Genomic DNA, 12,273 nt, shown 5'->3' on the forward strand with positions numbered 1-12,273 from the left:
CACCATCCCACCAGTCCAGAGATATGAGTGAGTCCAGTTGTTGATGGTCAGAGACAGATGTTGCTCTCTGCCACTGCTTGAGGGAGACTGACAGTATAGTGTAACCTGCAGAGTCAAGATGATGGGCAGATGTCCGGACCTCTAGTAACCTCCCTAGCGATCTATCAGGGCACAGGTCACACAGGTCATACAGGTCAGAGAGAGTTTGAGGGGCAGGTTTTTGTTACCCCCTAGAGTCTAGATTCTCAGGCTCCGGTCATGGGGGATGGGGAGTGGAGTGTGGAGCTTAGAGTTGTGAGATGCTGATAACAGTCACCTGCAGGGAATTTGTAACAATCATCTTTAGTTTTTTTGACCCTGCAATGAATGTGATTTATGCATACCTGTGGTCTAAATTATGAAGTGTTTTGTGGGATAGATTCTGTTTTGAAACTGTCAACTGCAACAAGACAAGCAGTCAGAATGTGTTTTTTTCTCTTCAGCCAGGCTTCAAGCCAGACATGTGATATAGACGTCCATGGGACGTCTTCCATTGAACTCTGTGACACAGCAATGTGTGTGAGCGTAATCTAATCAAATCTATACAAAACCCGAAGGCACAGAACAGAACAATAGCCTACATGGTGGCAGAGGAGAGGTTTCGGACATTGTCACATGCCAAAGTAGAACAGGTGTGCCAGTAAAATATGTAAACCTTGATAAAAGAGCCCTGCCAACACTGCAGCCAGCTCTATCCCAGTACTGTGGCTGTAATTCTAATCAGGTTTCCCAACTCACAAAATGGAGGTGTTCCTAACACATTGAGGTTTGTAAACGGTGGGTGTAGCTGGTGCATAGAAGTCAGGTGCAGGAGATCAGAGATGAGTGAACACGAAGTACTTTACTGAGGCAAGTAGTAAGACCAGAAAGCAATAGCGTCACCAATACCAAATGCCCAAAACAAGTAAGGCAGCACACAGTACCACAAACAAAGTACCGGCTGCCACAAAACACAGGTATATATAAAACCTGGCTCTAACCAGCCGGAAGCGTGCCAACCTCGACAATAAACAATACCCCACACAAACATGGAGAGAACAGAGGGCTAAATACACATAGTAATTGTGAGGAGACGTAAACCAGGTGTGCAGGAAAACCAGACAAAACAAATGGAATTTAAAAGGTGGAGCGGCGATGGCTAGAAGACCGGTGACGTCGACCGCCGAACGCCGCCCGAACAAGGAGAGGGACTGACTTCGGCGGAAGTCGTGTATTTTCCAACATCAAATACAGTCAAAGACTATTCCTATGTGTCACAGAACAGCTGAGTTACTCTCACAAGGTGCCCTACTGACACTTATAGAGAGAGACAGATGTTCACTGATGTGCCTGGCTACCCTTGAGTGCACCATAGCTACTCCATAATGGCTGTCTGTCACAAACTCTATATAGCCTCGTTATTGTTATGTCATTTTGTTCTGTTACTTTTAGATTTACATTTTTTTTTAAACTTTAGTTTATTTAGTTAATATTTATTCAACTGCAATTGGTTAAGGGTTTGTAAGTACGCATTTTAATGTTGTACATTCTGCGCATGTGGCAAATACAATTTGATTTGATCCCAACAAATGGCATTACTGAGTCTGCTGGTGGTAACACATCCAAACATGCACTCTAAGCAGTCTGACTGGGGCTGAAATAGAATTAATTAAGACTAAATCCATTATCATAAAGAGAGATAATCTAACTTGATTACTTCCCCTTAAGGCAATTCATCTCCGGCACCTGCTTTGATTTGATATGCCTTGCTCCTTGCATCCCAGGGGGGATTTCATTGCCATCTTATGCTTGTGTAATTACCATCAACTGGTGTGCACACAGACTCACCCTGAAGAGTCATTTGAAGATAATCAATGGATTGACTGGTTCTGTTGAATGAGCACCAATTATGGGACTCTACCTTCTCATAGAAAGGATGAGGCCAGGAATCACTGATGGTGTGGCCGGGATTTAAAACAAACAACATGTTTTGTTTATTTGCAGATTTATACCCTATTATTTACTATAATATAGGTTTATTGTTTTAAATATGGCTGAACAGTCTAGCATGGGAGCCTTCCCCTTCAGGCCTTCTTCTTAGCAATGCCTTCTGATTTGTAGGGCTTCTTGGAGTAGGGCGAAGACAAGTTGGTCCTTGACGCTGATCTGGGACAGTTTAGCATTTTCCCCATTAATGGGGTCGGGAGAGGGGAAGCTGATCCTAGGTCTGTACCAATGGGAAATGTCACCCTGGAAGGGAATTCTCCCAGTCCATTGTCCAGCGGTGCTGAACTGTGGAGTTCATGGGTTGCTGTCCGGTTCAATGGTGCTGAATCTGGCATCCACTTTAGCACCATTGAACTTATTACTCTTTTGACAAAGTCAAACATTTGAGGAGACATATTTTCCTGCATCACAAATCATATTAGAGGCTTTGGGCATAGGGACTCAGTTGGCCAAATAGAAAGCAATAAGGGTGATTGATATGTTTTGACACAATCATACATTACACAACAACTTATCCGTCCCAGGGTTGCAGATATCCTACAGGGAGCGAGGAAGAGGAGGGGAAATGCCTTGTATTTGCGCACATCATCTTTTACCCACCCTGTCCTTGAAGCCGCGTCACGCATTAAGTAAAGAGAGGCGCGCATGTTTCCAGATAGGGCTACTCCTGCTTTCCTTCCTCACACACCTGAGAGAGCGAGAGAGAGAGAGAGAGACTACCAGGGTCCTCGCAGCACACCACAGCCCATCTCTTGCAAAGTAGTGCCCAGTGGCAGTTTGGCAAGAAGCCAGTTACTTTCTTAACCAAATCGAGGGAGGGGGCGCGCACGGTGCGTGTGACGGGCAACTGACGTTCCCAACTGTTCTCTCCGGCAACGGAAGATGCACACTATGGATGTTTGTGTAATCGCTGGAGACGGCAGTTTTCTGCATTTTATTAACGACGGACACGCCTCGTCAGTTGCCTTGCGTCCCCACGGAACATCATGCGAGTAGGAGCAACGCACCCAATGCCATGCTGAGCAACTCCCCGACTTTTCTGCTGGCCCTAACCACGGTAGCTGGACTACTCCAGCGGTGCCACGGCTGGAGCGACGAGGACCTCCTGTTACCCCCCATCAACTCCACCAACAGATTCTTGGCCAACTTGGAGGTAGACGTGCACTACTCGAAGAGATCCGTGGAGGAGAGCGAAGCCTCCTCGTCAGACACTTCGTTACAGCCGTTGCCACAGTGCAACGTCAGCGTGCAGAGACTTTTCCCCACCTCGCTAGTGGCTCGTTGGGACAGCAACTTCGGTTTCCAGTGCGATGTGTTTATATATACCGCCAATAACCATGGAAGGGCTTTTTTCTCTGCTGCTATCAACAGAGCCATCTCACCTGTTCTCATCGAACACCTCGGAGTCACCGGCGGCCAGCAGGAGTTTAGACTGTGTGTTGGATGTGGCATGTCACGATACCGGCGATTCGGCAAGTCAAAGGCTCAGCAGACGGGGGATCCCATCAATTTCTGCTGTGTTGACTTCAGCCTTGACGAACTAAATGGGGACAAAAGTTGGAGATTGAACCGTAAACCCATCGAGTCAACTCTAGTGGCTTGTTTCATGACTCTAGTGATAATAGTGTGGAGTGTTGCTGCCCTCATATGGCCGGTGCCTATTATTGCAGGATTTCTGCCCAACGGAATGGAACAGAGAAGACCGAGATAAAGAATTCTGGAGATAAGCCCCCAAGCCAAGAGGCAAAAAATACTGTAGAATACATATTTCAACGTTTTTTTCACATTCGACCCGTATGAAAGAATGTCCGTTTCCCAATTTTACCGTTTAGAATGAAAGAGTGCTTTTTGGTTTTGGTCTATTTCCTATTTATAGGCCTTCATGGTAAGAAGACCAATAGTTTTAAAGGTGGGCTGTGTTATTGTATTACATTGGCTGTAGAATAGGTGCATATGTAGAGTGTGTTAACAACATTTCACTGTAAACAGTGGTTGTATGGTTTTACATATTTCTAGGATAATTGCCTATAGGCAAGTGGTGTAGTGGTGCCCGAAGAATAGGTATACTCTTCATTTTGGCAAAAATGTCCCAAACAGCATGCCCGGCGAAGGAAAGGCGCTCTGTGTGAAAAATTCTATGAGAAACAGTGACATTCATTCTGTATTACCTAAAATGATAAATCCCATATTGGTCTTTCACAGTCAGGCCAACCCAAGCTGTACTGTGCAAGGAGGCTAATTGCAGGCGTACTATTGAAACAGATAAATTAGGCTGTCAACTAAATCAGAAATTCAAAGGTTTCAGATGTATTTTTTCAGATTTTCACTCTCAAAATCACACAATTGGATGTTCTAAGTCCATAAAAATGCTTAAACTACATCAGGAGACCACTTTTGAGGTCTGGGAAAAATCTAAGATAAAACCATTTTTGTGTAGTTCAAATCAAAGTTTATTTGTCACGTGCGCCGAATACAACAGGTGTAGGTAGACCTTACAGTGAAATGCTTACTTACAGACTCTAACCAATAGTGCGAAAGAAAAAGGTGTGTGTGTGTAGGTAAGTAAAGAACTAAAACAACAGTAAATCAAATCAAATCAAATTTTATTTGTCGCATACACATGGTTAGCAGATGTTAATGCGAGTGTAGCGAAATGCTTGTGCTTCTAGTTCTAAAAGACATTTGAAAATAACAGTAGCAAGGCTATATACAGGCACTGGTTAGTCAGGCTGATTGAGGTAGTATGTACATGTAGATATGGTTAAAGTGACTATGCATATATGATGAACAGAGAGTAGCAGTAGCATAAAAGAGGGGTTGGCGGGTGGTGGGACACAATGCAGATAGCCCGGTTGCCAATGTCCGGGAGCACTGGTTGGTCGGGCCAATTGAGGTAGTATGTACATGAGTGTATAGTTAAAGTGACTATGCATATAAGATAAACAGAGTAGCAGCAGCGTAAAAGAGGGGTTACTCTTTAATTCAAGTGTGCAGGCAACTAGCACTATTGTTTTGTTAGTGGTGTTTCTGTAGCACATGAGATGGAGTTTGCAAGACAAATGGCCACTGGATTAATGCAAATAATCATGATATCATTCTGCCAGGTAGGCGTAGGCTACTTTGTAGCTAGTTAACATTTAATAGACAAGGTTTTTGGAAAAGCCTTTCCATCTACCAGAAGACAGTTAGGCCTATCATTAGCATCGCTATAATTTTCCTGTTCCTTAATTGTTTGAAACCTGGACATTTTACTTCATATTATGAGGCAGGTCTTACCATTGCATAGAAACATGGAGGTAATATGCGTTCTCCTGTTCTACTGGTTTTCGTTCAACTTTATTTCTTTGTCTAGCAGCCAAATGCATCATCCTATTCATATTAGCAACTGATGAAGGTTGTTGCATCTTTAGATCTCCCTCATATCTAATTTTCTTATGGATATTTTAATCTCCATCCATCAAACCTCTCACATATGCTGTGCACATTTTAGAGTGGTGTTTTCTTGCTAATTGCATTTTGGAACATTCCCATGTAGACCTACCGCCGTGTGCCCATTGCAGCATCTAAAATGTGAAGAAATAATAGTTTATCAACATTTAAGCTAAACATTAAGAAATATACGCATGCCCACTGAAAAATAAGTGGGTATACGGTGTAAACCTGCGCATACCCTCCACTACACACACCACTGAGGCCTGCTATTTGTTGTGTTTATGTAGAGAGAAATTGCAGTTTTTCTCATGAACTTGAGTTAAAAAGTGTGTTGTAATACATGGTGGGTAGATCTTGTCAAGAATAAATGCATAAATGTCATAGGCCTACCTGAATTTATTTTGGATGTTGTATCAAATATTTTGATGTATTGGCAACCCCTCTCTGATATGGTTTAATATTATTTATAATGTTAGATTTATATATATAACACAATTAAAACTAAGCTGATAACATATTTGTATTTATTTGTATGAGATAACATGAATTAATAAATAAATCAAATGTATTTGTTTTATATAATACGGAGGTGAGGAGACCTATTTATTTTGAACTAACTGCTTAGTGACCGATTACGCAAATAGACTGGGTTGGTGAAATGTGCTATGGTCTGTAACTGAAAGAGAAACGACAATGCTCCATTCTCTGTTTGAGAGAGCTTCAGGGAATAGCAGCTGGGAATTTGCATTCATCTTTCAAATGTGAGTAGGCAATGAGAATATTTAGGTAAGCAAGTTGATGTGCTCATGTGTTTCTGAGTAACACACAATCTACTGTGCACAAACTGGTTGAATTTTTCAACATATGGTGACATGGAATCTACAGCTATTGTTTCAATTCAATCCAGGGTTCAACTAAAACTAGACCATACATATAGTCCTAGGGTTTCAAGCTTTGGTTGAGTTCAAATTTAATCTTCAAGTTAATCATTGAAATGTTGGACTCACGTCTCCATCTCAACCAAAAATAATGGTTAAAGAACTAAATCAAACTAAAATTTATTTAAAGTGCATTTAAACTTTGATTAGATTAGGTCTTATTATTTAACTTATATTTTTGTTTGAGATGGAGACATGAATCCAACATATAAATGATAAATGTTTATACAAACTGGACATTGACTTGTGTTCGGTTGTCAACGCAACCAAATATCACCATTTGAAGGACATGTTGGATAGTTCCATCTGTGCCACTGGATAAGTCTGCCTTTAATTCCAGTTTGTCTACAAATGTATCATTTATATGTTGGATTCAAATCGTCATCTCAACCAAGAAAAGTTAAAGAACAGGACAAAATCAAATCAAACATTAAATGCACTTTAAATAAAGTTTGATTTGATTTAGTCCTATTCTTTAACTTTGATTATTGGTTGAGGTGGAGACGTGAATCCAACATATCAATTATTCATTTGTAGACCAACTGTAATTAACATCAGACTGTCAGGGGCACAAAATATAAATCTCCTTCAAATAGTGATATTTGGTTGCATTGACAACAAAATACAATTCAATATCACTTTTGTGATACAGTAAATAGCCTATTAACTTGTCTACAAATTAACAAATTGTTTGTTGGATTCACGTCTCCAACTAAACCAAAATTAAATGTTAAAGAATAGCATTAAGCCAGTGGCTCAGATGAAACTATCAAAGCATTCGATATCCTTTAAATGTTGATATTTGGTTGCGTTGTCAACCAAACACAATTCAATATTACTTTTGTAATAGAGTAAATAGCCTAAAATTAAGTATATCTTACAAACTAATGTAATTCAACCTTAAAATGAGTAACACACCCATGGTCGCAACGTGAGGTTAGCCTTGTCACGCTTGTCGAAATCGTGGAAATGACCGGACCAAGGTGCAGCATGGTGAGCGTACATTTTTCTTTATTATAAATGTCGGCAACAAAACAAGAAACAACAAACACGAACATGAAGCTTACTAGGGCTATACAGGCCACTAACAAAGACAACTACCCACAAAATACAAAAGGAAAAAGGCTGCCTAAGTATGATTCCCAATCAGAGACGACGATACCCGGCCAAAACATAGAAACACAGAACATAGAGTTTCCCACCCGATGTGACAAGCCTACTGTAACTATCAAATCAAATCAAATTTATTTGTCACATACACATGGTTAGCAGATGTTAATGCGAGTGTAGCGAAATGCTTGTGCTTCTAGTTCCGACAATGCAGTAATAACCAACTATAAATGTCTTCTTATGTAATCACAGAAAGTGTGCATGTTCAAGATAGCATGCAAAAGTTGCAGGTCTGTGGAGATCTTCACAATTGCTATAATAATCTGTGCAGATTCTCGAAAATCTGAAAGCATTGTACTTTCATGTAATCTCAACTGCAATCCAGGTAATTTGGTTGTGCTATGAGATTAAGCATTTAAATGTGCTTTTAAATGGTTGAAAGTGCAGTGATAACACATTTAGATGACAACTAAATACAAAATGAGACATTTTGTTTCATTGGAATTTGGTTGTGCTTATAAAATGGTTGAAAGCACAGTGATACATTGGGAATTCAAACAAATTATGGCTGTCATTTTGAGTGGGTGAATAAAGATTGAGATCTCATTGATCAACATCTCAAACAAATATTACCCACATTTCCACGTTGAAATGCCATGGTGTGCCCAGCGGGAAGCGTCCTTGTGTTAAATTATGTTTGTGAAAGGAGAGAAGAATCTCTCTCAACAAGCTCTTTGCACCCCCTTTTGTTGATCCTTCTTGCTGCTCCTGTTCACAGTCATTATCCCCGTCATCGCTTATCCTCGCAGGGAACACTCCTGCATCTCAGGCCCTCACCACCATCTAACACGCTGGTGAATTCACGGATGGTCAATCACATTGTTTGTTCAATCTTGTTTCTTTCACTGTCGGTCCCAATCCCCAAAACTTTAGCTATTGCGTTGTCTAGGTGTGTGAGGTGAATTCAGCACATGGCTCTAATGCGTAGATGGTATGTGTGCTATATTTGCCATGTGTGCTTGGGTGTTACAGAAAAATGGCTTCTGCTCTGCTGTATAATCTAAAATGAGGTTAAATGGCATTATTGAGTTATTACGTAATAACAAGTCATTGATTTCGACTTTTGAGCATCAAGTAGTCTAATGATGATCACCCTATTTTCAGTTAAGTTTAACTTGTTTGGTAAAGAAAAACAACAGTTCATGGTATGGCCAAATGATATGTGCCATTGGTCCAGTGAAGCTTGCTACCGAGGTCTAAAAGGCTAGATTTGACTAAATACCTCTATCAGACCCCAGTCTGTTCATTTTGAATTACAGTAAAGCTTATTTTCCTAGAAACGTTTTAAAAAACGTGACCGAGTTCAAATATGTTGCAATTCTTCAAGCAACAACTCACCTGTCAAAATGACTTCAAAAAGGAACGCCTTACCCGAGAAGTGATGTCACACAGCAGGACATAAAATGTAGATGTAACCCATTTTACTCAAAGCGAAAGAACTACACGGAGGTCCAAGGCCATAAAGTCGAGCCCATTTTAGTTCCGTTAGCTTATCGTTTGAGATACCGACGCTGAAAATAAAGGTATGACTTTATCAACGGTCGGCTGTGCTTTGCAGCTTTTGGGGATCGCGTCCGCCGTTTTTGTTCTATCAGGTAAGTCACTGCTTAGCCCTTGATCATGACTCTCAGTTCCATTACATTACGCATAATAGGGGAGTTTTATTAATTAAGAGTAGCGATGCTCGATCTGAACATTAACAAGCGTCGCTTGCGGTACGGTTTTGGAAGCATAAGGACCTTGTCTTTCATTTCGGCTAAATTGATACACACCTTTATAGGGTTAGGATTCCCACACAGTCATACTTCCCTGTTATAGATTGAAGACATAGTGGACTACCTGTGCTAATTAACGTAAACTCGTACATCGCCTTGGTCCGTACAATTGCCCTTATTTTAGCGCCCCAAAAACGTAATACTTCCAGATCAACTGTAATGTCAATACCATTGTAAAGCACAATTTCTCCCCTTTCCAACCGAATCAATTAGATTGTAAGACAGAAATGGTTGCTTTATGCGTGCTGGACATTATGACATGACATGATATAACGGAGGGTCAGTTTATTAAACTTTTCTCCAATACTATAGAGCCATTACCATGTCGATCAACATGGTAGAATAGAAACCTAGTTCACACCCCCGATTTTGACGTCAACACAGTCACTACTGTCCCATTAGTTTTCTTTGTAGCCTCGTTTGAATGTTGCGGTTGCGCACATTTGTACGGAATGGGGTTAGTTTAGGTTAACTATCTTCTCTGAACACCTGTGTGTAGATAGAAGACAGATGCCACAAACATGTTGTCATTGAAAAATACTGTCTGCTGCAACAGTGTTTAAACCAATGATAACTGTGTACAGTACATTAACTTTGAGATTCGATTCACGTTTAGATGGAGTATTTGGCTGTTTTGGCTTCCAGAGCCAATTCACCCATTAAACAGAACATGTAAGGTTCTTGGACTAGTCACTGCTGAGTGTCAGGAAACAGAATTATCATTTTGTCACGACTTTCACCAAAGGTGGCGCGTCTCCCTGTTCGGGCGGTGCTCAGCGGTCGTTGTCGCCGGCCTACTAGCTGCCACCGATCCATTTTTCCTTTTCGTTTGTGTCAGTCTGTTTTTGTTATCACCTGTGTCTGATTAGTTCATTTCGGTGGGTTTATTAACCTCCACTGCCTGCTAGTCCTCATAGTGGAGGTGGACACTTCCGGGCACTAAGGGGTGCCTGAGGACATAGTTTCTGATCGGGGTCCCCAGTTCACGTCCCGGGTTTGGAGGGCGTTCATGGAGCTTCTGGGGGTCTCGGTCAGCCTGACCTCTGGTTTTCATCCCAAGAGTAATGGGCAGGTGGAGAGAGTTAACCAGGATGTGGGTAGGTTTCTGTGGTCGTATTGCCAGGACCGGCCAGGGGAGTGGGCGAGGTACGTTCCATGGGCAGAGATGGCCCAGAACTCACTCCGCCACTCCTCAACTAACCTTTCGCCCTTTCAGTGCGTGTTGGGGTATCAGCCGGTCCTGGTACCGTGGCATCCGAGCCAGACCGAGGCTCCTGCGGTGGAGGAATGGGTGAAGCGCTCGAGGGAGACCTGGGAGGCCGTCCACGGGCACCTGAAACGGGCCGAAGGGTGGCAGAAAGCGAGTGCTGACCGCCACCGCAGTGAGGCCCCGGTGTTCGCACCGGGGGACCCGATCTGGCACTCGACTCGAAACCTGCCCCTCCGCCTGCCCTGCTGGAAGCTGGGTCCGCGGTTTGTGGGGACATTTAAAGTCCTGAGGAGAATAAACGGGGTGTGTTATAGGTTACAGCTCCCCCTTGTTACCGTATTAACCCCTCGTTTCATGTGTCTCTCCTCAGGCCAGTGGTAGCTGGGCCGCTTCAAGAAGCTGAGGTGCGGGAGGTCCCTCCAAACCCCCTGGACATAGAGGGGGCTCCGGCGTACGCAATGAGATCCATACTGGATTCCAGGCGTCGGCTGAGGGGCCTGCAGTACCTCGTGGATAAGGAGAGATACGGTCCAGAGGAGAGATGCTGTGTGCCGGTGGAGGACATCTTGGATCCATCTCTGCTGAGTGAGTTTCACCGCCTCCATCCAGATAGCCCTGCGCCTCGTCCTCCGGGTCGTCCTCAAGGCCGGCATCGGCGCGCTGCAGGAGCCGAGCATCAGGAGGGGGGTACTGTCACAACTTCCACCGACGGTGGCGCCTTTCTCTGTTCGGGCGGTGTTCGGCGGTCGTCGTGCCGGCCTACTAGCTGCCACCGATCCATTTTTCCTTTTTGATTGTGTCTGTCTGTTTTTGTTATCACCTGTGTCTGATTAGTTAATTTCGGTGAGTTTATTAACCTCCGCTGCCTGCTAGTCTTTGTGCAGGATTATTTTGCTGTGTTAGCTCTGTTAGGGGTGCGTGTTTGCGCCACAGGGTTTTTTCCCTCACAGTTGTTGTACCGTTGGTACTGTATTAGGAGTAGAGGTTTCTCCTCCGTGTGTTTCGTGATTTTCCCTGCCTATTGTTGGTGGGTTGGGACTTATAATAAACGACTGTGCCAACTGGAATTCCTTGCTCTCCTGCTCCTGACTCCTGCACCCACCTCTTCTTAGGAGGCACCTAACACATTTTAAGATTTTGGTAATTTGGTAATAGTTTTAAACATTTAGAAGTGAACCCTAATACATTTGTGATTATTTTGATTATTATTTTGATTCTGTAAAAAACAACAACTGAAGAATAGGGAAATTATTTGAATTCCTTTATATTTGACCATAACTATGTCATTGCAATTGTCCCGTTACTATAAAGAATTAAATGTAGATATGTATACAATGATATGTTCTATGAAATGTTGCCCATGATAACACTAACAGTATTATGAAGTCGCAGGGATATTCTAGAATTGTAAGAGGATGTATTCTATAGGTAGACTATGCATGTCAGGATAGCTAGGAGTAGTGGGTGTGGAGTCAGGCGCAGAGAGCAAAGTTCCAAAGGAGAATGTTTATTCCAAATATGGGTCAAGCCAAAAACAACAGGCACACATGACCACAAAAACAGGACCAAAAACAAACCGTAAGCAATAAAACACGAACCTGCACTGACAGCAAAATAAACAAGCCCGCAGAAAAGCAGGCGGGCCCTGAAGGCTTAAATAGCCCGGAATAAACGGTTAACAAGAAACAGCTGAAAACAATCAAGACAAAACCAACAGAAAAGG

General features: G+C 42.6%; 1 protein-coding gene across 1 annotated transcript; it reads left to right on the forward strand.

The window, feature by feature from the left end:
* The first annotated feature begins 2,701 nt into the window (after positions 1–2,701).
* Positions 2,702–6,039, forward strand: LOC110511835 (transmembrane protein 158-like). Its single transcript, XM_021592565.2, has one exon. The coding sequence runs from the start codon at positions 3,041–3,043 to the stop codon at positions 3,734–3,736; it is 696 nt and encodes a 231-aa protein (XP_021448240.2). The 5' UTR covers positions 2,702–3,040; the 3' UTR covers positions 3,737–6,039.
* Positions 6,040–12,273: the final 6,234 nt, after the last annotated feature.

The sequence above is a fragment of the Oncorhynchus mykiss genome, chromosome 3 (genome assembly GCF_013265735.2).
Source record: "Oncorhynchus mykiss isolate Arlee chromosome 3, USDA_OmykA_1.1, whole genome shotgun sequence".
In the NCBI taxonomy this organism is placed as follows: domain Eukaryota; kingdom Metazoa; phylum Chordata; class Actinopteri; order Salmoniformes; family Salmonidae; genus Oncorhynchus; species Oncorhynchus mykiss.

Bases quoted from the DNA above. Each gene is read 5' to 3' on its own strand.
- LOC110511835 (XM_021592565.2), top strand. From the start codon at position 3,041: ATGCTGAGCAACTCCCCGACTTTTCTGCTGGCCCTAACCACGGTAGCT.